The sequence below is a fragment of the Lepus europaeus genome, chromosome 6 (genome assembly GCF_033115175.1).
Source record: "Lepus europaeus isolate LE1 chromosome 6, mLepTim1.pri, whole genome shotgun sequence".
Taxonomy (NCBI): domain Eukaryota; kingdom Metazoa; phylum Chordata; class Mammalia; order Lagomorpha; family Leporidae; genus Lepus; species Lepus europaeus.
This window is the reverse complement of record NC_084832.1, coordinates 55,461,461-55,488,221: the sequence shown is the minus strand read 5'-3', so window position 1 is coordinate 55,488,221 and position 26,761 is coordinate 55,461,461. Positions and strand designations below refer to the sequence as shown.

Here is a 26,761-nt window from a genome sequence, read left to right as displayed (position 1 = left end):
GATTCCAGGATTTGGGTTAATAGCCAAGCCTATGCATGTGGGAATGCTGGCCCCACAGGGGGCGGGTTCACCCACCATGCCACAGAGCCTGCCCTATGATGCTGCTTTAAAAAACAGACCCCTGTAGAACTTACTTAGAACTTTTGCCCTCTTTCATTAGTTTCATGTGGGAATTCTTGGCATCTATGATCCTGGGACATTGTTCTTTTTATGCATTTAGAAGTATTGAATTTTGTGGGTCATTTTGCTTGAAAACTTGAAATTATGTGTGGTAAAATTAGCACTGTATGGAAATAGAAAAAAGATGAAGATATGCATGGAAGATTCTACCCTATTGTGCTTTGATTGATCTTAAGTATATTGTTGTCTACATTAGCATTGCTATAGTGAAAATATGAAACTGGTTACTATACTTTATTGTACTTTGTCTAACAGCATTTAGATTTATATTTAAAAAATTTTTATTTTATTAGAGAAAAACAGGGCTCTGTCCATGGGTTTATTCTCCACAGGCCTGAAAGGGCTTGCCTGGTGGAAGCTGGGAGCTGGGAATGTATTCAGGTCTCCTGTGTGAATAGCAAGGACTCAGCTACTAGAGTCATCAATGTCTTCCTCCCAGGGTATGCATTAGCAAAAGATTGGAATTGGAGTGGAACTAAATCCTGGGTGCTGCTTTGTGGGGTGTGGATATCCCACCAGTAGCTTAACCATTAGGTGAAAAGCCCACCTCCTACTTAGCGTTTAAGATATGAATTTCCCTGATTTCTCTTGTTTCCTATGTATAATGTATACTTTGGATGGAAATTTTAGAGCAGAGCATAGTGTTGCTGACTCCGACTTAGGTATGGTATATTTCTATTATATCCCTCTCTGTAGGTGAGGACCTTGTTGCCAAAGACAAATGTGTGGTTTTCTAACTTGTTGTTGTTAACAGTTCTGTTTCTTTCTTCTCTTTTCAGGGGATACAGTTAATATTGGAGATGTTTCCTACAAATTGAAAACACCTAAGAACCCAGAACTTGTGCCACAGAATTACAGTAAGAAATATTCTTTTATTTATGAATGAATAACTTTGAACTTTTCATCTTGGGAACTTTCCAAATCATACAAGACTCAGGAGAATAATATGAACCTTACATGCTTATCATCCACATTTATCAGTACTGTACCAATCTTCTTTGACCAGAGCCCTATTTTTTGTGCATGAGTGTTTTTTAAAGCTTATCCCAGATAACCTTTCACTTCATCCATGAATGTTTCAATAAAGCATGTACTTTTTTCACATGCTGCTCTTTCCTTTCTACTTGGGATAAAATTTACATATACTAAAATGCATAGATTATGAGTGTTTTTTCAATGACTTTTGACAATATTACAAACCTGTTAACCACTAAGATATTTTTTGTCACCTGAATCTTCTCTTGTGCCCCTTGCCTTGTTAATCTGCTTTGCAAATGGCTGTTTTCTTTTCTACCATGAGAGGTTAGTTTTGCTGGTCTCTAGCTTTATATAACTAGAATCATATGGTATAGTTTATGTGTGTAATTGTGTATCTGGCTTTTTTCTATCAAGGTCATGATTTTAAAGTTTGTCCATATTGCTGCGCCAGTTTTTCATTTTTAGTTATTGATTAGTATTCCATCAAGTGTGTATATGTGTTGCTGTGGATTTGTTCTGAGAGGAGGAGCATAGTGGGGGCAAGAGGTGCGGAGTTACCACACAGACACTGGGAGTTGGGTGAAAGTGGCCAGAGGCGAACAGCCGGCAGACTTGTTTATTTCAGTTGGTACAGCAGCTTATATAGCTGAGGCAGCCAATCCAGTTAAGGGGTGGTTTATGCCCTAACCAATCACAGCTTGTTGCTAGGCAGGCTCCATTGCCAGGTGGGTTTTGAAGCCATTCCTGAGTAACTAATGCTCACTTGCCAGCGGTCATCTTGGCATGGCCTTCTCATTCCACCACATTTCCCCCTTTTCGTTTATTCTTGAGCAACAGGAGTCATGATCCTTGGCCATACCATTGTTGACCCCGTTTCCATGTGGTCTCTGTACACAGCTGTGCTGTCTAGGTTGTTCCCCAGGGGATCTTACCCGTCATTGACTAACCAGCCCTCAAAACGGGAGACCACAGGAGTGCTTGCTCAGATGGGGGTAGGAATGAGGAACAATGGTAATCAGGAATGGTGAGACCACACACAGGCTGTGGGCCGTTTGAGTGGCTGACCAGAGCTAAGTGGGGTATAAAGCAGTAGCAGATGTGGCTATGGGCAGTTTCTCAGGGTAGGATGATAGGGCAGGTGCGTCTGCTAACAAGGCAGACTCTCAGTCTTGTTCACCTGGTTCTGGTTGACCATCAGTTGCAGGCTTGATGTTTCTGGTTAGTACCCAAATGGGCTGTCCTGCATTCTCTGGAAAGACATAAGCATATGCTCGGCCCTTGGTTAGCAGAGGTTGTGGTCCCTTCCATTCTCCTGTCAGGGGATCTTTCCACCTAGTCATAGGGGCTGGGGTCTGGGATGGAAAGGATCCCCAGTGTTTATAAGCTGGGCTGACCCTTTGGGAATCAAAAGTAGAAATTTTTTTTTTATTAAACTTTTATTTAATGAATATAAATTTCCAAAGTATAGCTTATGGGTTACAATGGCTTCCCCCCTCCCATAACTTCCCTCCCACCCGCAACCCTCCCCTTTCCCGCTCCCTTTCCCCTTCCATTCATGTAAAGATTCATTTTCAATTCTCTTTGTATACAGAAGATCAGTTTAGTATATATTAGGTAAAGATTTCAACATTTTGCTCATATAGCAGCATAAAGTGAAAAAACTACCATTGGATTACTAATTATAGCATTAAATAGCAATGTACAGCACATTAAAGACAGAGATCCTACATAATTTTTTTCAAATTAATTAATTTTCTATGCCATTTCCTTTTTAACACCAGGTTGTTTTTTTTCATTTCCAATTCTCTTTATATACAGAAGATCAGAAAATTTATAGTGAAAAGGACCTCAGTCAAAGCAAGCTGTGGGTCTGGGGGCATATGACTGTTTTTCTGTCTTTGAAAGAGATCTTTAATCTTCCTATGAGTTCTTTCAATGATTGCCTGTCCCTGTGGGTTGTATGAGATACCTGTGGTATGTTCCAGGACCTTAGGAAGGAATTAAATTCCTGTGATGTATACACTGGCCCATTATCAGTCTTTTTTTTTTTTTTTTGTATACAAAAGATCAGTTTAGTATATATTAGGTAACGGTTTCAACAGTTTGCCCCCCATATAGTAACACAAAGTGAAAAGAAAAGAAAAAAAAAATACTGTTGGAGTACTAGTTATAGCATTAAATAACTGTGTACAGCACATTAAAGACAGAGATCCTACATAATATATATATATATATTTTAATTAATTAATTTTCTATGCCATTTCCAATTTAACACCAGGTTTTTTTTTTTTTTTTTTTTTTCATTTCCAATTATCTTTATATACAGAAGATCAGTCTTTATGGTCCAGAGGACACCGAGGGCCAGCATGGCTGACTTAACCACATTACTAGCCTTTTCTCCAGATTGGGCTGTTGCAAATACAGCCTTTGAATAAGTATCTACCACCACATGGACAAACTTAATTTTACCAAAGGAGTTAGTGTGGGTGATGTCCACTTGCCAGAGCTTATTAGGAACAAGGCCTCGTGGGTTCACTCCTGCTTGTTGCAGTGGGCCTAACGGGGTGAACGGGGCACAATTCTTGCAGTAGCGTACTAGGTGTTTGCATTGGCTCATTGTTAGCTCCGGGCAAAGCAATTTTATGTTGCTTGCTGACATATGAAATTTTTGGTGTAGAATATGGGCTTATTCTAGGTGTCCGATGAAAACCATGTTGTGGGAGATAAGACGATCAACCTTTTCGTTGCCTTGGAAAATAAAGCCAGGTAACCCAGTATGTGATCTTACGTGTGAGATATACCATAGGTGGTTTCTATTCCTAGTTAGCTCTTTAAGTGTTGTGAACATCTGGTCAATTGGCTTATAGGTCGGGTTGAAGATTGCAAAAGGGATTATCTTTGCTACCTATACTGAGTATTTGCTGTCCAAAAATATATTTACTAGCCCATCCTGGATAAGGAGTAGTACCTTAACTATTGCCCTTAATTCTCCCAACTGTATTGATCCCCCATGGGGTTCTACATGGTTCTTATCTTTTTGAGGATTTGACCACTACTCCAAACAGTGACTTGTTGGCGTCCATAAATGCACACAGTGCCATGGGTATAGGTTGATTAGCAGGGGAAACATGTTTTGGATAGTCTATTTCTAAGGTTTGTAACGTCTGGAGTAGCCTGTCTGCTGGCAGGTGATTGTCAACCTGTCCTGGGAAATTTATCATTAAAGTTTGAAAGAGCGTGCTATTCTGCATCAATGTGGACAGTTCTAATTGTGATAGGGGTAGGACCGCTATGTCTGGCTCTGTGTTAAATATCTTACTGGCATAATATCTTAATTTAAGTCCCATCATAAGGATGGCATCTGCTTTGTTAACTATTTTATGACACTTGCTCCAGGCTATGTACACCCAAAAAAGTGGTCCGTGTTGTTGCCAAATAACTCCTAAGGGGGCCTTGAGGGTAGATATGGTTATGGCAAATAGAGGCACCTGAAGTTCATATCTAAAGATTTTTAAATTTGACACCTGGGTGTTGATCTTTTCTATAGTGGATTTGGCTGCTGATGTACTCATATATCAATATATATATACATATACATATACATATATCTCCATATCCCATAGTTTGTTGATGGATATTTGGCTGGCTTCCATTTTTGGATTGTTATGAATAAGATGCTGTGAACATTCCTATAAGCTATTACTTCTCTTGAATAAAGAACCTAGGAGTTGAGTTGATGTGTCTCAGGTTAAATACCTATCTAACCTTATAACACCACTGCCAAACAATTCTCCAAAGGAGTTGTACCATTTTACCCTTTGATCAACAGTGATGTTCTACATCCTTGCCAAAGATCGCTCTTCAGTTTTTTTTTTTTTAAAGGTTTTTAAAAAAAATTTATTTGAAACTACTAATGTACTCTCTGTTTCTTTGGAGTTACCTGTTCTGGACATTCCATATAAATGGGATCATATGTGACCTTCTTTCATTACATGAGTATTCTACCTTTTGTTTATCGGTTCACCAATTGGTGGACATTTGAATTGTTTCTACTTTGGGGCTGTTAAAAATAATGCTTCTATGAACATGATTATGCAAGTTTTTGTAAAGACATATGTTTTTAGTTTTCTTGGGTATATACCTAGAGGAGGAGCTGCCAGGTCACATGGTAACTATGTTTAACATTTCAAGGAATTACCAAAATAGATTCCAAGGTAGTTACACCATGTTATATTCACACCATCACTGTATGAGAGTTCTGGTTTTTCCACATCATCACTAGCATTTGTTTTTATCTTTTTGATTCTAGCCATCTTTGTACACATGAAGTGGTGTCTTATTGTGGTTTTGCTTTGCATTTCCCTGATGACTTGCACTCACTGATTTGCTTAAAATCATGTCACCTTTCTTCTCAAAATACTTTAAGTGACTAATACCTTCAGAACACAGATCTATCCTTAGCCATCATAGTCTACTCTTAGCCACATCTCATGCCACACTCCTCTCTCCTATTCTATGTTCTAGTAATTGGGAATGATGTAGAATAACTTTTGTTCATTCTTCAGCTTCTTCATAAGGCTATGTGTACCTTAAGGAAAGAGCATTTCACTTCCATTCCACACAGTTCCATTGACTCTACCTCCTAAATGGCTCTTCAATCTGACATTCAAGTCCATTGCATTTTTCTTTTACAAATTTTTTAATGTTGTTTTCTTAGTATTCATCCTAAGGCTTAACACTGTAACTTAAGTTACTTAGTTTCAGAAAAATAGTCTTTGCTTAGTTTCAATATTGTAGAAAAATCTTGCTACAATGTACTTCTATTTGCTCCCATGCCCTTTGTGCCATTGTCATGGAAATGACGGTTTTATAGACTGAAAGTCCATTAACAGTTTTACAATGATTACTTTATGATTTTTTAAAAAAAATCAGGAGATGAAAGCAGTTACAAACAAAAGTATATTTTACTGTTTTTGGATTTACTCATGTATTTCTCTTTACTGATACTGTTTCTTTATGTAGATTTGAGTGTGTTACGCTTTCATTTCAGCCTGAAGGAAGGACTCCCTTTAGTATTCATTTAAGGGTAGGTTTGTTAATGATGAGTCCTCTCCATTTTTACTTGAAAGTGTCTTAATTTCGCCTGCACATTTTAAAGGATAATTTCACCAGATATAGAATTCTTGGTTGATAATTTCTTATTTATTTATTTATTTATTTTGACAGGCAGAGTTAGGCAGTGAGAGAGAGAGAGACAGAGAGAAAGGTCTTCCTTTTTCTGTTGGTTGGTAATTTCTTTCAGCACTTTGCTTCCCTAATTTTCAATGCGAAGTCAGTTATTACTCTCTTTTTTTTTCTTTTTTGACAGGTAGAGATATAGACAGTGAGAGAGAGAGAGAGAGACAGAGAGAAAGGTCTTCCTTTTGCTGGTTCACTCCCCAAATGGCTGCCATGGCTGGCGCTGTGCCAATCCGAAGCCAGGAGCCAGGTGCTTCTTCCAGGTCTCCCATGCAGGTGCAGGAGCCCAAGCACTTGGGCCATCCTCCACTGCCTTCCTGGGCCACAGCAGAGAGCTGGATTGGAAGAGGAGCAACTGGGACTAGAACCAGTGCCCAACCAGGACTAGAACCTGGGGTGCCAGTGCCGCAGGCGAAGGATTAGCCAAGTGAGCTGTGGCGCCAGCCCAGTTATTACTCTTACCAAGGATCCTTTCTGTACTCTTCTGTCAAGATTTTTCTTTGGATAATTTGACTATGAAGTAGCTAAGTGTGGATCTATTTGAGTTTATCCTATTTGAATGTATAGATTAATGGTTTTCATCAGATTTAACAAGTGTTTGGCCAGTATTTCTTTTTTCTTCATTGTTATTTCTTCCTTCATGCCTCTGTTTCTCCTTCTAGGATACTAATTATGTGTATGTTGATAGATTTGATGATGCCATACACATCTTGAAGACTCTTCATTTTTCTTCATTCTTTTTTCTTTCTACTCCATAGACCAGATAATCTCAATTGGTATGTCTTCAGGTTTGCTGATTCTTTTCTCTGCCTGCCCACATCTATTGTTGAGAGCCTCTACTCATTTTTTTTTCACTTGTAGTTTTAAGTTTAGAATTTCTATGTGGATTTTAAACTAATTTCCATCTTTGTTGGTATTCTCTGGAGAGACTTGGTTATTATACTTTCCTTTAATTCTTTGCACATTATTTAATTCTTTGCACATATTTATAAAAACCGATTTAAAGTGTCTGCCCTTGAATATCTGTCTTCCTCAGAGACAGCTCTTGTTGATTCCCTTTTCCTCTGTGTAGGAGCCATGCTTTACCATTTCTTCATTTTTTAATTTTTGTTGTATTGAAAGTGGATATTTTGAATAGTGTAATGTGGCAATGCTGGAGATCAGAGTCTTCTTTCCCAGGATTTGTTTGTTGCTCCTTGTGTTGCTGCTGTTTATTTCTTTAGTGACTTCCTAGTATTATTTCTCTAAAGTTTTTATTCTTTGTCACAGGTAAGCATTGAAGTTCCTGCTTGATTAGCTTAATGGTGAACTGATGATTGGACAGGGATTGTATAAATGTCAAAAAAGTAAGTTCCATGTCCTTTGCTGAGGATCTGTGCATCCAGGCTTGGGCATGACTTCAGGGCTCACAGACAGCTAACCATTGTGTCTTAACCTTTCTTTCCTGCTTGTGCACACCTTCAGGGTCAGTCAGCGGTGAGATGTCAGGCTCTTCTTGGCAATCAGGACCTTGCAGGACATGTGCATTTTCTTCTAGATGCATAGCTATGTACTGGAACTTTTCAAAGCCTCCTGTGAATATCTCAGTTCAGTTTTCCTTTTAAGTATTTTGGTTATCCTTTTGTCGGCTTCAACTGGTTTCTCTGCCTGAGGCAGCTGAGATGTTCAACAATTGCTGTTGATTTTTTTTGACAAATGCCTTATTCTTTACACACAGTGAGCTCTGAGTGGATCTAATAAAGACAAATTCTAAGAATGGAGCTTTCTTGAGAGCTGCTCGACAAGTCAAGCAGGGACAGTTCTCTGGGGATGGGGCTACTGGGGAGTTCCAGTCTGTTTTCCTCCTCCGTGGCTGCCATGCTGCTGGTTTTCCCTGTGATTATGAATTCGTTTTTAAGACAATCACAGATCTGGAGAGATGGGGTTGGGATTAGAGCAATTCCAAACACAACAAAGCTAACTGTTCTTACTGAGGTTCTTATCTTTTGCTGATTATTACCTGATTATCAGATTATTGAAAGCATTTTGTGAATTTCCATGGCTCTGAAAAAGTTGATTTTGACAGTTTTTGCCAGTGTTATTCTTTAAAATGGAGGAATGAACTTTCAGAAGTCCTTATCCATCTCTTCCAGTCATGCTTATCCTTTGATTGTGGTTTTAATTTGCATTTCCCTGATGAGTAATGATGTTTAAGATAATTTTCCTGTGCTTACTGGATTTTTGTATATCTTCTTTTGTGAAATGTCTATTTAAGGCCATATACATATTTTAAAAACTTGAATCATTGCCATTTTATTATTGATTTGTAAAAGTTCTTCATATATTATTGATAAGGGTCTTTTGTCATATGGCTGTATTATGAATAATTTTTTCCATCTATTTGCTTAGTCATTTTTTGAAAAGACATTTATTTGAAAGGCACAGTGACAGAGGGAAGGAGGAAGGGAAAGAGAGAGAGGGGCAGGGAGAGGGTCCTGTGTGTCTGATTTTTTTTTTTAACTTTTATTTAATGAATATAAATTTCCAGTGTACAGCTTATGGATTACAATGGCTTCCCCCTCCCATAACTTCCCTCCTACCCGCAACCCTTCCCTCTCCCGCTCCCTCTCCCCTTCCATTCACATCAAGATTCATTTTCAATTCTTTTTATATACAGAAGATCAATTTAGTATAAAGATTTCAACAGTTTGCACCCAAATAGAAACACAAAGTGAAACATACTGTTTGAGTACTAGTTATAGCATTAAATCACAATGGACAGCACATTAAGGACAGAGATCCCACATGAGGAGCAAGAGCACAGTGGCTCCTGTTGTTGACCCAACAAATTGACACTCTAGTTTATGGTGCCAGTAACCACCCTAGGCTGTCGTCAGGAGTTGCCAAGGCTATGGAAGCCTTCCAAGTTTGCTGACTCTGATCATATTTAGACAAGGTCATAAAAGACAGGGTGAGGATAGTAACCAATGATCCTAAGAGTGGCATTTACCAGGTTTGGACAATTATACAGCATTAAGTGGGGAAGAGGACCATCAGTACACACAGGTTGGGAGTAGAGCCATTGGTGGTAGAGTAGAGGTTATGATTACAAAGGAATGAGGCCCAAGTGCGCTAGACAGGGTCTAGGACAAGGGACAGAGTCATTATTAGAGGAGCTAAGAAAGGTGCTGTCTAAGCTACAATTAAGTTTTCTGATTGAGAGGCAAATAGAACCTGATAGAAGGGGCTTGATAATAATCTGGTGGGCTTTAGGCCTTGTAAGTTAAGAGGCCCAGACCTATCTATCTCTTCACATGGGTATATCCTAAGGGAGGTGTGAACCTCCTAGGGGAAGGCACTCTGTTGACTTTCATTACTTGGCTAGCCTGGGAGGAGAGCTGGCCAGGTAAAGGCAGGTGGCATCTCTAACAAGAAATTTACAGTTCTGCCTGCAATGTTGCTGACCCTACTTGACCATCCCCTCAGCTGCAGTGGTCACTTTGGAAGTTGGGCTGAGTGAAGGGCTTTTCAGCTTAGAGCCAGTAAGATCTGTGGCTCTGACCTGGGCATCCTTCGACTCCAGGGCAGGTCCATTTCCAGTGATCCAACTCTTGGCAGAGCTGCCAGGGCTCTTCACAAGCTGACTTCTGCTGAAGCCCAGGCTTACCACATTGAAAGCCACTGCAGTGGACTGGCCTGTGGGGTCTCCTTGAGGGCAGATCACTGTACAGATCAGCCATTAATAGGCCTGCCACCAATTGCTTCTGATGCCTAGCTTTCTTTTCCTCCTGGTTTGTGTTAAAGCAGACCAGAGGATGCAAGTCAAGGGAGTGCCCGTGTCCCATCTCTAATCTTCGGTGGCCTGAACTACAAGTCTATAGTCACAGGCATGTTCTGTAGTAGTTTTTCTAAGGTAGACAATGCCCATGAGGAAAATTATATTCTCACTTTAAAACTTTCTTTCCCTTTGGTCTGAAAGGGAGGTTTTTTCTACTTACTGTTTACTTCGCTGATGGTGAAGTGAATCTAGCTATGAGATTATTATTTAAGTTCTTATTTTGGCTATGCTATTACAGAAAAATGTTAGCCATCTCTTTTATAAGGTCTAAAGATTAAATTGTGCGTCCTACAGATTCCTTCATAATAGAATTAGTTTCCTACCTTGAGGAGAATAGAGAAGTGAAAGAACAAGTTGGGCTTAGAATAGAGAAATGAGGGAGCAAGTCCTAGATCGCTTGCTGACAATAGCAATATTACATGAATACTTAGCAAACCGTTTCAACCATTAGATAACAACTTAAGAAAACATTTACCAGAAGGTCCAATGCCTTCTATAAATTTTAAGAATCATGTATTTGAAAACACCTCTTAAATATCTAACGTGGTGTAGTTTGTTTAACCAGTAAACTTAAGCACAACCATAGAAAATGTTTTTAGTTTCTTTCTACCAACAAGTTTAAAACATATGATACACAGATTCAGGTCACACAAATTAAAATGTATCTTTGATTTTAGCAGCTTAAATTTATGGACAATCTTATCTATAAGCCATTTAAAATAAAACTCTTAATAAAATTTAACAGAGCATCAGAGTTTAATTCTATGTCAAAGAGAAATTGAGCTTCCTGTGATCTTTTGCTGTGAGGTTTCCTTCCTTTACCTTCTTTCATATTGGTGACCATGTTTCTGTGTTTCTGTGTGTAACACATCTTTAAGCATCCTTTGCAGGGCAGGATGAGTGGCAACAAATTCTTTCAGTTTCTGTTTGCTATGAAAAGTCTTAATTTCACCTTCATTCACAAATGAGAGCTTTGCAGGATATAATATTCTGGGCTGGCAGTTTTTCTGTCAGTACCTGGGCTATGTCTCGCCATTCCCTTCTAGCTTGTAGGGTTTCTGATGAGAAGTCTGCTGTGAGTCTAATTGGAGATCTTCTAAGAGTAATCTGACGTTTCTCTCTTGCACCTTTTAGAATCTTTTCTTTATGTTTCACTGTGGTGAGTTTGATTACAACGTGTCGTGGTGAGGATCTCTTTTGGTCATGTTTATTAGGGGTTCTATAAGCTTCCTGTACTAAGATGCCTCTGTCCTTCTCCAAACCTGGGAAATTTTCTGCTAATATCTCACTGAAAATGCCTTCTAATCCTTTCTCCCTCTCCATGCCTTCAGGAACTCCTAGAACCCGAATGTTAGGTTTTTAAATAGTATCCTGTAGATTCCTGACAATATTTTTTAGATTTCTAATTTCTTCTTCTTTTCTTTGGTTTGCCTGTTTCCTTTCCTGTTCTCTGTCTTCTAAGTCCGATATTCTCTCTTCTGCTTCGCCCATTCTGTTTTTAAGGCTCTCTAATGTGTTTGTCATTTGATCTATTGAATTCTTCATTTCATTATGATTTCTTGTCACTATCACAGTTTCTTGTTCTACTAGTTGTTTCATTTCATTTTGATTCCTCCTTAATAATTCATTTTCACGGGAGAGATTTTCTATCTTGTCCATTAAGGATTTCTGTAGTTCAAGAATTTGTTTTTGAGAACTTCTTAATGTTCTTATCAATTTTTTGAGATCTGCTTCTTGCATTTCTTCTATCTCATCATCTTCATAATCTTGAACTGGGGTGTCTTTTTCATTTGGGGGCATCATAGTGTCTTCCTTGTTCTTGTTAGCTTGGTTTTTGCGTTTGTTGTTTGGCATGTTGGAGATATTTGGTTTCTTCACTGTGGTGTTTTTTCTTGTTACACTATGGCTCTATATTAAGTGGACTGTCTGCTTTCAGTGGAGCCTTAGAGGCTTGAGATGAGTGTGGACTGAGAGCTGTGTTTGGTTCCTCAGGGTTGAGGGTGTGTCAAAGATGACACTCCCAGGTTAGACGTGGTAAATCTCTCTTTCTTTCTTTCTTTCTTTTTTTTTTTTTGATTCAAAAGGGAAGTAATTTCACACAGCTGAACGTAATTGGAGGTAGTTAGCAGGCAAATGATATACCCACAGGAGCCAGAGATCGGAAACTCTTTCCCAAGGACCACACAGGGAATCTCTGCTGCCCTCGATGTGGGCTCCAATTCTCCTGCAGTCTCCCACTGGGTTGCCAAGTTAGATCCTAATCTCCTGTTATTTCACCCCCCCCCCCCCCAGTCAGGTTTTTCTGCTAGGCTCAGGGCTGGTGCAGACCTGAGGTCGCCCTGCTGATGACGTATGTTCAAAATGGCGCCTGCTCTTTGTCTTGCTCGCCTTTGAGGGGTGAGCAGAGAGAGAGAAACTCGTGTCCGTATCGGTCACTTTTTTGTTTTCCTCTCTCTCTTCTAGTTAGCCTGGTGAACTTTTCCCCACGGAGTTTCAAGCCTCGTTCCCTCTAGTCTCCTCTTTCCATTTGCCCGCTGGTGTCTTGGGCTATTGAGGTTCGGCTCACCTCGCGTTCCAGCGCTGGTGCGTTGAGTCTGCCGCTGGTGTCCCGAACTTGGGCTCCCACGCTCTCCACGCAGGTCCACTGTGAATCACTAGTTCCGGAAGAGTTTCCTCTGCTGTTTCTTCCCCTACTCTTCCTTGACCCTGCAGTATCTCCACTTTTATTAACCTGTGTCTTGCCGAACTGTCAATGTGCTCCCTTCCTATTCCGCCATCTTGCCCGACACTCCCTGTGTGTCTGATTTGTAATGTATGCCCCTATGTACTTGGGGGAGCTATTGGGAAGCAGTAAGTGTGTAGGTCCAGATTTTTTCTATGACTGAGACTTCCCAGCGTATTAATCCATCATGCCAGTTGTGTGTGGCCATTATACTTTTGTTGAAAGGTCTGCTTGTTTCTCCTGAGGCCGATTCTTCCTCCTCTTACTTTGCCACTGCTGAGTCTCTTCTCTCCTTGAAAGGGCTCATTACCTTGTGTAGTTCATTAATTTCTTTGTATTCGTAGCAATGGGATGAGTTTTTACGAACTGTGATTTTTATAGGTTAACTGGTTTGTTCTGGTTGTTAGATTGGAAGTGAAATTCTATTGCAGCTCTTTTCATCCTAACACAAAGTGGGAGTCAGAAACATTTATTTTTAATGTTCATTATTTAATGATTGTGCCTAAGTGTATTGTTTTAATAGAAAAATTTCCTTTTTGAGGGTGAGACTAGTGACATAAATTTTTCAAATAGTTGTTATACTTGTCTGGAAAAAATTAATGAAGTAGATCTATAATAGCTTGCATGCCGTGGATACATGATAATAGAAGAAAAAGGGCATTTTCCCTGATTCTATGTCTTTTCTTGTTATTAATATAGCTAACTATTTTTTAAGATTTATTTATTCATTTGAAAGGTGGAGTTACAGAGGTAGAGGCAGAGAGAGAGAAAGAGATCTTCCATCTGCTGGTTCACTCCCCAAGTGGCTGCAACAGCTGGAGCTGAGCTGACCCAAAGCCAGGGGTCTGGAGCTTCTTCCAGGTCTCCCTCATGGGAGCGGTAGGCCATCTTCCACTGCTTTCCCAGGCCATAGCAGAGAGTTGGATTGGAAGTGGAACAGCTGAGACTGTAATCCGTGTCCACATGGGTTGCTGGTGCTGCAGGTTGTGGCTTTACCTGCTACACCAAAGCACTAGCCCCAAATGTAGCTAACTTTTTACAATAAACTTCAGAGGCACGGAATAATACACACTCTTTATAGACAACAGGAAAACTTCATGTAGTTTGAATTCTCAAAAATGTACACTCTGTGTGTGTGTGTGTGTGTGAGAGAGAGAGAGAGAGAGAGAGAATGAGAATATGAATATGAATGAATTTCAGAGAGACACAGAGAGGGAACTCTTCCATTTCCTGGTTCACAACAACCAAGGCTGGGCTAAATCAAACTCAGGAGCCCAGAACTCCATCCATGTCTTCCACATGTGTGCCAGGGATCCAGGCTCTTATATCATCTCTGCACTGTTGCCTCCTAGGAGGTACATTAACAGAAAACTGGATCACAAGTGGAGCAGCCAGAACTTGAACCAGGAGCTGTGATATGGGTTGCAGGCATCCCTAGCGGCAGTTTAACTGTGACACTACAGCAGTTGTCCCACACATTATCTTTTAATTAATTCAGTTTTCCCATGAGCTTTTTGAAACCCTCTTCTATTTATGTTTCTGTTTAGCTAATTCTTAAAGGCTTTTGCCTTCTGGATATTTGTTTTTTTCAAGGGAAACATAAAAAGACTTGTTGAAGAAAAGAACTTTAACAATTACTGTCCTCTCTAAAACTCTCATTTCATAGCTGGGAAAGTAGACCACAAGTAAGAGGTCAGAAGACTAATTAATTAGTAGAAAGCCCAGATTCCCTGGGTTCAGTTTGGTTTTCCTTTTACAGTCTCCCTCAATGTCTTCAGCTACTTATGATGTTCTTCACAATAAGTCTTAGAATGCAAAAAAGAGTGGAATGTTAGAAGAATCTTTTGAAATTGAAAATGGTAAAAGATTAATTAAAAAACTCTGAGTTGAGGCATGACTGTGCTATTTTATTTCAATTTTATCAAAGGTTCTTCAGAGCATTCAAAATCAGTGTTATCTTAAAGTAATGAAGAAATAAACACCAAATGTTGACCTATAAACCCTGATATTCCTAGTTAATATATATCTAATAGAGTGATTGAAACCCTGCTAACTGGTAAATGCCATAGACTAGAAATACTCTCAAGTGCAGGTCGAAAATTCAATGCAGGAGAAGCCATGCAAGAGCAGCATTGTCTCTGAAAGGAAAATTTCTTGATTCACTGGCCACCTGAGATGATGAATGCTTGTATTCCAGAGTCAGTTGTCAGCTTCTCATTCCCACTGTTGTTGTCTTGCAGTGCTGGGCACAGCGTGACATCTTCCTAGCTTAGCATCCAGCCTAGTGCCTGAAGCATCCTTGACACAGGAGTGGTGTTGCTCTTCAGGTTTTTTATTATCTAGGTCTTGTCACCTCCTGCCTTGACCATTTAGCATCTCAGTCCTGGTCTCACGCCTGAAAGTATTAAAGTAGATAATTGAAGCTTTTTTTGCCTTTTTGTGTGAAAACTGGACCTCAAGGCTTAGATGAAATTGCCAGTTTTTAAGAAGAGATTCTTTCATGTTTTTGTGCTTGAAGTTAAACTATATTTTATCAAAGAAGATACTTTCTCCGGGGGTTGGTTAAGAAAGTTGTGCTGCAGGTTAGCAGGTTTTTTTGTTTTTTGTTTTTTTTTTGACAGAGTGGACAGCGAGAGAGAGAGAGACTGAGAGAAAGGTCTTCCTTTACTGTTGGTTCACCCTCCAATGGTCTGCTGCGGCCGGCGCACTGTGGTCAGCGCACCGTGCTGATCCGAAGCCAGGAGCCAGGTGTTTCTCCTGGTCTCCCATGCAGGTGCAGGGCCCAAGGACTTGGGCCGTCTTCGACTGCACTCCCCGGCCATAGCAGAGAGCTGGACTGGAAGAGGGGCAACCAGGACAGAATCCGGTGCCCCAACCAGAACTAGAACCCGGTGTGCCGGCGCTGCAGGCAGAGGATTAGCCTATTGAGCTGCGGCGCCGACCAGCTAGCAGGTTTTTAATAGGCAGTTTTAAACTTGACCTCAGAATTATTTTGTTGCTTTACATAATTTTCTTGTTGCAATTAGTAGGAGAATTATACTTGAGGTCATTTAAGGTTTACTAAATGCAATGAACTTTTATCCAAGCAACTAGGGCTCATAATTTCTGCAAGAATTACAACATTGTGCTCTTAAAAATGGGATCACAGGATAAAAGATTTTCCTCTTCAGTTTGTAAATAATTTTGAGGTTTGAGAAATTTATCTATGTCAGAATAGCAAGGAAAATTTGTGATTTTTGTGTAAGCATAGATAAGTTAAAGCGATCATTGCAGTTATTTGTCCATTTTACTGAATTAGTGATGAAAGTTACATAAGAGTCTCTGGGAAGTGTTACCCAAGATCCCCTTCCTTAGTAGACATGGATCTTGACAAGTAAGTAAGGGAAACAGTGTCTCTGATGCTTAAGATCTGCATTATTTTCAAAGCTGCATTAATTATCTCTCATTGGATAAGAATTTGAGAAAAGGATTGCCTTTGAGATTCCTTTGAGATACATTGAGCATCCTATCAACTTGTAAAACCCTTTAATGCACCCCTACAGTCTCTTCTGGCCTCCCTGTAGCAATCTTTATCTAGTGCCTAATTTTCCTTAATCTTCTTTCTCCCAGGATCCACATTTAAGATGAATTAAAATTTGCAATACATTTTACTATTTTTAATTTTAATAGTAGTACTTTTACTACTTTTTTTTTACTTTTACTTTAGTTGTTATTTTCTGCAACTTTCATTGCTGATATACAATTTTTAAAGATATTTTAATTGATAAATTTTATTTCTGGTATATAAATTCATGCCCTGATATGGGTATGTATTGTAGGATAACTAAACCAAGCTAATTCACATATATATTACCTCACATACTTAACATTTAACACCCATTCTCAGCAGTTATCAAGTATGTAAGACATTGTTTTTAACTATAGCTACAGTGTTATGCATTAGATCTCCTGAAAGTATTCCTCCCATCTAAATGAAATCTTGTATCCTTCTACCAACATATCCCCAATGCTGTCTGCCTCCAGATAGTATGTTTTTTGTTACATAATTAATATGCTAAATGGGCTTTTTTGGAACCACCTTGCAATACAGTCACAATTAATGACATTATTTAAATGAGAATATGAATTGAAGTAGTTACCCTTAACTTAAAAACTCCTTTTAAGTAAGTAAAGCTTCTGCCTAAGGTGCCACCTGCACTGGCTACTCTACTTCTGATTCACCTTCCTGTTAATGGGCCTGGGAAAGCAGCAGAAGATGGCCCCTGCACCCACATGGGAGTCCCAGAAGAAGCTCCTGGCTCCTGGCTTCAAATGGGCCCAGCTCTGGCTGTTGTGGCCATTTGAGGAGTGAACCAGCGAGCAAATGGAAGATTCTCTTTCTCTCTCTGTCTCTTCCTCTCTGTAACTCTGCCTTAAAAAAAGCTCCTTATAAAAGTAGTATATTAGTCGTGTATTAGTCTTTACATATTTACTTATTTTTGATTATTTGAAAGAGAGTAAGAGAGAGATCTTTCACCTGCTAGTTCACTCCCCAAAAGCATTCAATTACTGGGACTTGGTCAGTTCAAAGCCAAGAGCCAGGAACTCAATCCAGATCTCCCACATGGGTGGCAGAGACCCAACTACTTGAACCATCACTTGCTACCTCCCAGTGTGTGCATTAGCAGGAAGCTGGAATCAGGAATTCAGCTGGGGCTCATACCCAGTCACTCTGATATGAGATGCAGCCGTCCCAAATAGCATCTTAACTGCCGTACCAAATGCATTTTAAATGCATTTTAGTGTAATATGTGGCTGAAGATTAATATGCTTAAAATACAAAGTGTCTTACAAATCCATGAGAAAAATCACAGAATTGAGTAGAAAACAGGCACAGGACTTACATGGTCACAGCACAAAAGAGGAAATGCCAGTGGTCACATGAGTACATGAACATACGCTCCCACCCTGCTTAATAATGAGAGAATTACAAATTGTACAGTTGGATAGCAAATTTCATATATCACTTTGACCAAAATTAAAAAACAGTACATATCCAGTACCTATGAAATTCTAGGGAAATGTCATTCTTATATATTGCTGGTAGGAATATGAGTTCATGTGACTTCTTTGGAAAGTAATATGGGAATAGCTATTAAGATAAAAAGTATGGCATCACAGTTTCTTTTTAAGACTCACAGAAAGACAAATACTACATGTTCTCCCTTATATATGGGAGCTAAATTTAAAAAAGGAAGAAGAAAGAAATACCCATACTATATTTACTGCAGAGACAGTGTTTTGTCAAACTTTGTTTTAAATATTTGTCAAACAAATTGATAGGAATTATATACTACTATGGTTTTTATGATTTTGTGACTAAAGAGTTTATATGAATGAAATCAAATGGTTTTCTTCTGATAGTTGTGTGTAACCCTTCACTATTTTCCTGCTGGACTGTGGTCTTTTTAGGTTTTATTTATTGCACTCTTTATGTAGGGAACCCAATAAGCCTTTTTTTCTTTCTTTTTTGCCAGGCAGAGTTAGACAGAGAGAGAGAGTTATAGACAGTGAGAGAGAGACAGAGAGAAAGGTCTTCCTTCCGTTTGGTTCACTCCTCTAATGGCCGCTATGGCCAGTGCTGCACCGATCCGAAGCCAGGAGCCGGGTACTGCCTCCTGGTCTCTCATGCGGGTGCAGAGACCCAAGCACTTGGGCCATCCTCCACTGCACTCCCGGGCCAGAGCAGAGAGCTGGCCTGGAAGAGGGGCAACTGGGTCAGAATCTGGCGCCCCAACTGGGACTAGAACCTGGGGTGCCGGCGCCGCAGGCGGAGGATTAGCCTAGTGAGCCACAGCGCTGGCCCTGTAAGCCTTTGACTATCATGTAAATTTAAAATGTTACCTTCAAAATATTTTTGAAAAGTACATAGCTTTTGACATAGCAGTTTCTTTTTAATATTTTATCCATGAAGGGAAAAAATTTAGAAGCAATTTGAGGCCGTAAATGAGAAATGACTGAATCAATTATTATATACCCATATTATGGGATCTAATTCAGTTATTAAAAAAGAACAAATTAGAGTTATATCTGTGAACCTAAAGAGTATCCATGTGCCGTTAAGCAAAAATGTGCAGGATGCAAAGTATCAAAATGTGATACCAGTTTTGTTTAAGGAAAAACCCCAACGATTTAAAAACACCTTTTATGGGTATATTATATATCTGTGTACAGAGGGCTGTTATATTTGACTTTCTTGTGGGGTGTTAAGAGTGGGATTATGAATGGAAAGGATTGGGAGAGTTCATTTCTTTTTTCTTTTTGCATTTTTATTTATTTATTTATTTATTTGAAAGCAGAGAAACAGAGACAGAGACAGACAGAAAGTGATCTTCCATCTTCTGGTTCATTCCCCAGATGACTACAAAAGCTGAGGCTGGGCCAGGCTGTAGCCAGGAGCAAATCTACCCAAGTCTCCCAAATTGGTGCAGGGGCTTAAGCAGTTGGGCCACCTTCTGCTGCTTTCCCAGGCACACTATCAGGGAGCTGGATCAGAAGTAGAGTAGCTGGGACTTGAAAAGGCTCTTATATGGGATGCCATCTCACAGGTAGCAGCTTGACCCATTGCAACACAGTGCTGGTCTGTGAATTTTTCTTTGTTATAGTAAGCATGTATTAGATTTGTAATCTTAAAAATAACTGAGAAAATTTCTATATTTAATGTGAATTTTTTTTTTTAAATTTTTTGGCAGGCAGAGTGGACAGAGAGAGAGAGACAGAGAGAAAGGTCTTCCCTTACCATTGGTTCACCCTCCAATGGCCGCTGCGGTCAGAGTTGGGCCCATCTGAAACCAGGAGCCAGGAGCTTCTTCTGGGTTTCCCATGTGGGTGCAGTGGCCATCTTCTGCTGCTTTCCCAGGCCCATTAGCAGGTCTCCCATGCGGGTGCAGGGCCCAAGGACTTGGGCCATCCTCCACTGCACTCCTGGGCCATAGCAGAGAGCTGGACTGGAAGAGGGGCAACCGGGACAGAATCCCGCGCCCCAACTGGGACTCGAACCCTGTGTGCCGGTGCTGCAGGCAGAGGATTAGCCTATTGAGCTGCGACGCCGGCCCTAAAGTGAACTTTTTAAAAGGATTTATTTATTTATTTGAGAGCCAGAGTTCCAAAGAGAGGGAGAGACAGAGGTCATCCATGTGCTGGTTCTGTCCCCAAATGAACGCAATGACTGGAGCTGGGATGATCTGAAGCCAGGAGCCAGGAGCCAGGAGCTCATTCTGGGTCTCCTATGTGGGTACAGAGCCCCAACCACTTGGGCCATCTTCCACTGCTTTCCCAGGCAACTAGCAGATAGCTGGATCAGAAGTAGAGCAGCTGGTACTTGAACCAGTGCCCATATGGGATTCCAGCACCCGAGGCCACCTAAAGTGATACTAAAATGCTGGTCCCTGGCCGGCGCCGTGGCTCAACAGGCTAATCCTCCGCCTTGCGGCGCCGGCACACCGGGTTCTAGTCCCGGTCGGGGCACCGATCCTGTCCCGGTTGCCCCTCTTCCAGGCCAGCTCTCTGCTGTGGCCAGGGAGTGCAGTGGAGGATGGCCCAAGTGTTTGGGCTCTGCACCCCAGGGGAGACCAGGAGAAGCACCTGGCTCCTGCCATCGGAACAGCGCGGTGCGCCGGCCGCAGCGCGCTACCGCGGCGGCCATTGGAGGGTGAACCAACGGCAAAAGGAAGACCTTTCTCTCTGTCTCTCTCTCACTGTCCACTCTGCCTGTCAAAAATAAAAAAAAATAAAAAAAAAAAATGCTGGTCCCTAAAGTGAAATTTTTATTAAAATAATGACTAGATCCATTATAACTTTGAACTGCTTTTTCTGTGACTTGATTCATAAAAATAATAGTTAATGTTATATGTTTAAAGAATTTGGGTTCATTTGAAGAAAATTATTGGTTCTTCTTAGTTGTGTTTATAACTGAAGGTCATTCCTTAGTTTTACTTTATACTCTTGGTTGCTATTGTCTTGTCATGAGTATGACTGACTATACTAACACCAACAAAGATGTCTTCAGTTAATTATTTAACACTTTTTATATAATATAAATACTTTAGGAGGCTGAGTTGCAAATTGGACTTAGGCTATTGTGTTTCATTGATCAATCAAAATATTCTGATGTGTCACCTACCGTATTGCTACTTTTTTTCTGTGTGTCACAGCTCTTACTAGAATAGCTAGTGTTACTTTGAAATATGGTTTTCAAAAAATAAGAAGTGTAACTTTTTGTTCCTATAACAAATATATGAAATATGATCAACACAGGAAACTTGGAACACACTGAAAAACACAAGATATAAAACCCAAATCACCCATAAGCCCAAGTATAAATATTATTGTAATGTTATTCTAATTTTTCCTCAGCAGTGTTATTAGATATCACATATGTATAATAAATTGCACATACCTAAAATATATAGTTTGATAAGTTTTGATATATGTATATATTCAGGAACATCACCATAACCAAAATACTGATTAAATATATCCATCATCCCCAAAAGCTTGCTTGTGCCCATTTGTAAAATTTCCTGGTTCCTCCACTGATAATCACTGACTTGCTTTATAAATTTATTTGGACTTTCTAAGGTTTTATTTAAGTTAAATTTGTGTGTGTGTGTGTTCATATGTGCATGGTTACTTTAAGAAGTTTATGCAAAATGGAAGTAATAGGTAAGTTTATTTTGATGTATTTTTTTTTTAAAAAAATTGTATATATAGGGATTCTTCAAAAAGCTCATAGAAAACTTATTATGAAATAACTTCATGGATTTCAAATTTTTTGCACTAAAATAAACTTTTTAAAGAAAGATTTATTTATTATTTGAAAGAGTTACAGAGAGAGAGGGAGAAACGGAGAGATCATCATCCACTGGTTTACTCCCTGATTGGCCACAATGGCCGGGGCTGGGCCAGACCCAAGCCAGGAGCCAGGAGCTTCTTATGGGTCTTCCACATAGGTGGCAGATGCCCAAAGAGCTGGGCCATTTTCTGCTTTTTCTGGGCCATCAGCAGGGAGCTGGATCAGAAGTGGAACAACTGGGACCTGAACTGTCACCCATTTGGGATGTCAGCATTGCAGGTGGCAGCCTTACCCCCAATGCTAGAATGCCAGATGCCAGCCCCCTCCCCCCGCCCCAGAATAAACTTTTTTTGAAGATTTATTTATTTATTTGAAAGCAGAGTTACAGAGAGGCAGAGAAAGAGAGAGAGAGAGTGTGTGTGTGAGTGTGTGTTAGTGTGTTAGTTCTTCCATCTGCTGGTTTATTACCCAGATGGCCACACAGCCTGTGCTGCCCCGATCCAAAGCCAGTAGCCAGGAGCTTCTTCTGGGTCTCCCACATAAGTGCAGGGGCCCAAGGACTTGGGCCCTCTTCTACAGCTTTCCCAGGCCATAGCAGGGAGCTGAATCAGAAGAGGAGCAACCGGGACTCGAATTGGCACCCATATGGGATGCCGGCACTGCAGGCGGTGACTTTAACCCATTGCGCCACAGCGCCGGCCCCCAAAATAAACTTTAATTCTGTTTTCTGTGAATACTTTCAAGTATCTTTCCATGTGGGTATCTGTTTATATATGATACACACGCAATTTTTTTTTAGCTTCTATCAGCATAATTATTTGGGTATTCTACATTGCATGTTTCAGAAACAGAATTAAAAACAAAACCCAAACAGATCAACGACACATAACAGGTCTAAAAATAGATTTACAATATATGTGGACAATTTCTGAAAAAAAACAAAAAGGAAAAACGATAAGTCTTTGAAGCAAATGATGCTGAAGCAAATGATGCTGCAATACATTTATCCTTTCTCCTTTTTTTTTTTAATAAGAAATTGTCCACATATATTGTAAGTCTATTTCTGGACCTGTTTTGTGTTGTTGATCTGTTTTTTTTTTTTTTTTTTACATTGATGCCTCATTATCTTGACTGTTGTAGCTTTAATCTGTTTTTTTTTGTTTGTTTGTTTGTTTTGTTTACAAAGTTGTTTTGGCTCTAGGTCCTTTGTATGACCAGCTTATTGGTTTCTACAAAAATAGCCTGCTGGGATTTTTTTTTTAAACAGAAATTCCACTGAATCTGTAGATCATTTGAGGATTAATTGATATCTTAATAATATTTAACCTTTCAATCCATGATCCACGTAAATCTCACTATTTAGATCTCCTTTAGCTTCTCTTAGCTGTATTTTCTTGTTTTCAATGTACAGGTCTTACATATATTTTTTCAGTTTTATCACTTGAATTTTTCATATTTTTGATGTTATTATAAATGGTATTTTTAAAAAATTTAATGTATAAGTACAATTAATTTTTGTATATTTATTTTGGGTTTTGGCACCTTGTTAGTCACTTAATAGTTTTCATGTTTGGTTTTGTAGATTGCATCACATTTTCTGCATAAACAACCATGTTGTCTATCTACAAAGACAGCTCTGCCTCTTTCTTTCTAATCTTAATACTTGTTTATTTACTTGCTAGAATCTCCAGTGTAATGTTGAATAGAAGTTGTAAGAATGAACATTGTTTTATTCCTAATGTTAGGATGGAAAAGTATTTAGTCTTTCTCTCTTAGCTAAGGTAGATATAGGCTTTTTATCAATGTTCTTTATCAAATTAAGAAAGTTTCCTTCTATTCATAGTTTGCTTAAGAGTTTTTTTATTCAGGAAGGGATGTTGAGTTTTGTCAAGCACTATTTTTGTGACTTAGATATGATCTGGTCATTTTTCTTTTAGTTTCTTAATATGGTGAATTAATGATTGATTTTCAAATGTTTACCTGCGATAAATTCTATTTGGCAATGATTCTTTTTACATATTGTTGGACTCAGTTCATGAAATTTTAGGGAGAATGCCTGCATCTACATTTATGAAGAATATTAATCTGCAACTGTCTTTTCTTGCCATGTCTGTCCAATTTTGGTATTGTAGTAATTCTGGCCTCATTGAGTAATTGGGAAGTATTTCCTCCTTCTTAGTTTTCTGGATGAGTTGGTGTAAAACTGATAGTTTGCATTTATTGTTTGCTAGAATTAACTAGTAAAGACATTTTACCCTAGAGTTTTCTTTGTGGGACAATTTTTAGCTGTAAATTCAATTTCTTTCATAGGTGCATTTGTCCAAGTTAGATCTTCTTGTGTCAGCAAAAGAAGAGCTGACTTTTTTAAGAATTTGTCCATTTCATCTAAGTATAGAATATAACATGAAGTGTTTCACAGTATTGTACTTCATGTTTCTCTTTCATTTCTGCTGTTGGTAATTTGTGTCTACTTTTTTTGTTGATCAGTCTGGCTAGAGGTCTATTTTGTTAATCTCTAATAATTTTTAAATTAATTGATTCTTAAAGTTTTTATGCCTTTGAAACATATCAGTTTTTTTTTTTTTAAAGATTCTTATTTATTTGACAGGTAGAGTTATAGACAGAGAGAGACAGAGAGAAAGGTCTTCCTTCTGTTGGCTCACTCTCCAAATGGCTGCAATGGCCGAAGCTGCACCGATCCGAAGCCAGGAACCAGGTGCTTCTTCCTGGTCTCCATGCGGTTGCAGGGCCCAACACTTGGGCCATCCTCTACTGCTATCCCAGGCCATAGCAGAGAGCTGGACTGGAAGAAGAGCAACCGGGACTAGCACTGGCGCCCATATGGGATGCTGGTGCCGCAGGCGGAGGATTAACCTGGTGTGCCACAGTGCCGGCCCCTAAAATGTATCATTTTTAACACTTCACCACATTCCCCTCAAATGTAGACATTCTGTACATACAAGTTTGTACTATTTATCTTGGTAGAAGAAATATTAATATCACAAAGTAAGGGATTCATGACAGTGATCATAATATGGGGAGAGAGGATATGTTGTCATGTCTGTGGTATGAATCAGGAAGCAAAATTTATTTTTTTTATTTTTATTTTTTTTTATTTAATGAATATAAATTTGCAAAGTACAGCTTATGGATTACAAAGGCTCCCCCCCCATAACTCCCCCCCCCACCTGCAACCCTCCCCTTTCCCACTCGCTCTCCCCTTCCATTCACATCAAGATTCATTTTCAATTCTCTTTATATACAGAAAATCAGTTTAGTATATATAAAGATTTCAGCAGTTTGCCCTCACATAGCAACACAAAGTGAAAAAATACTCTTGGAGTATCAGTTATAGCATTAAATAACAGTGTATAGCACATTAATGACAGAGATCCCACATGATATTTTTTTTAAAAAATTCATTAATTTTCTATGTAATTTCCAATTTAACACCAAGGGTTTTTTTTTTTTTTTCATTTCCAATTATCTTTATATACAGAAGATCGATTCTGTATATAATCAGTAAAGATTTCATCAGTTTGCACCCACACAGAACACAAAGTGTAAAAATACTGTTTCAGTACTAGTTATAGCATCACTGCACATTAGACAACACATTAAGGACAGATCTCACATGGGATGTAAGTACACAGTGACTTCTGTTGCTGACTTAACAATTTGACACTCCTGTTCATGGCGTCAGTAATCTCCCTAGGCTCTAGTCATGAGTTGCCAAGGCTATGGAAGCCTTTAGGGTTCACGGACTTTGATCTTATTCCGACAGGGTCCTAGTCAAAGTGGAAGTTCTCTCCTCCCTTCAGAGAAAGGTACCTCCTACCTTGATGGCCCTGTTCTTCCCATTGGGATCACACTGGCTGAGATCCTTCATTTAGGTCTTCTTCGTCTTCATCTTTGTCGTCTTCGTCTTGGCTTTCCATGAATGAGGCAAAATTTATAACTATATACAGAATGATATGACAGCCAAACAATTTTTATACTCTCTCTGTATCAATTTCCACAAAATAGAGGAGACGTGATATTTGTCTTTCTGGGTTTGGCTTATTTCACTTAGCCTATTTATTGATTTTTTGATTTATTTATTTGAAAGAGGTTCAGAGAGAGAGACAGAGAGAAAGGTCTTCCTTTGCCATTGGTTCACCCTCCAAATGCCACTGCGGCCGGCACACTGTGGTTGGCGCAGTGCGCTGATCCGAAGGCAGGAGCCAGGTGCTTCTCCTGGTCTCCCATGGGGTGCAGGGCCCAAGGACTTGGGCCATCCTCCACTGCCCTCCTAGGCCACAGCAGAGAGCTGGCCTGGAAGAGGAGCAACCAGGACAGAATCTGGCGCCCCAACCGGGACTAGAACCCGGTGTGCTGGCGCCGCAAGGCGGAGGATTAGCCTGTTGAGTCACGGTGCCGGCCCAGGCCAGGGCTTTAACCCACTGTGCCACAATGCCAGCCCCCGATTTTTTTTAAGCTCTGATAAGTATCATGTCGATTCTTTGGATTTTATGTGCTCTTCTTTTTCTAGTCTTTGAAGCAAAAAACTGAGGCCATTAAGTTGAAATACTTTCTTTTTCTCAATATGACATTTTTGCTATATAATTTCCCTTAAAAACTGCTTTAGCGATGTGCCAAAAATTTCAAAATTTCATTTTCATTCTATTCAAAAAGTTTTGTAATTTCCCTTCTAATTCCCTCTTTGACACATGTGTTATTTTTTCATTACTCAATCTCGTGTGTACTTAAGGTATACAACCTGTTATGGGAGATATATTTGTAGTAAAATGGTTTCTATAGTGAAGCAAATTACCATATCTGTCATCTCACAGGGTTGTTAGATTGTTTTTATTTTTGTGGCAAGAACTTTTTTTTTTTTAAGACTTATTTATTTATTTGAAAAGCAGAGTTTCAGAGAGGGAGAGGTAGAGGGAGAGGTAGAGAGAGAGGCAGAGACAGAGAGAAGTCTTTCCTCTGCTGGGTCACTCCCCAA

The 26,761-nt window shown here is 39.5% G+C and overlaps 1 protein-coding gene across 1 annotated transcript in view; it reads left to right on the top strand.

The window, feature by feature from the left end:
- The window catches only part of VWA8 (von Willebrand factor A domain containing 8), a 403,863-nt gene that overhangs the window by 26,315 nt on the left and 350,787 nt on the right, over window positions 1-26,761 (top strand). The window contains exon 2 of the mRNA XM_062194118.1: window positions 960-1,037. Coding sequence (XP_062050102.1) covers window positions 960-1,037 — 78 coding nt within the window. The remainder of the gene's footprint in view (window positions 1-959; window positions 1,038-26,761) is intronic.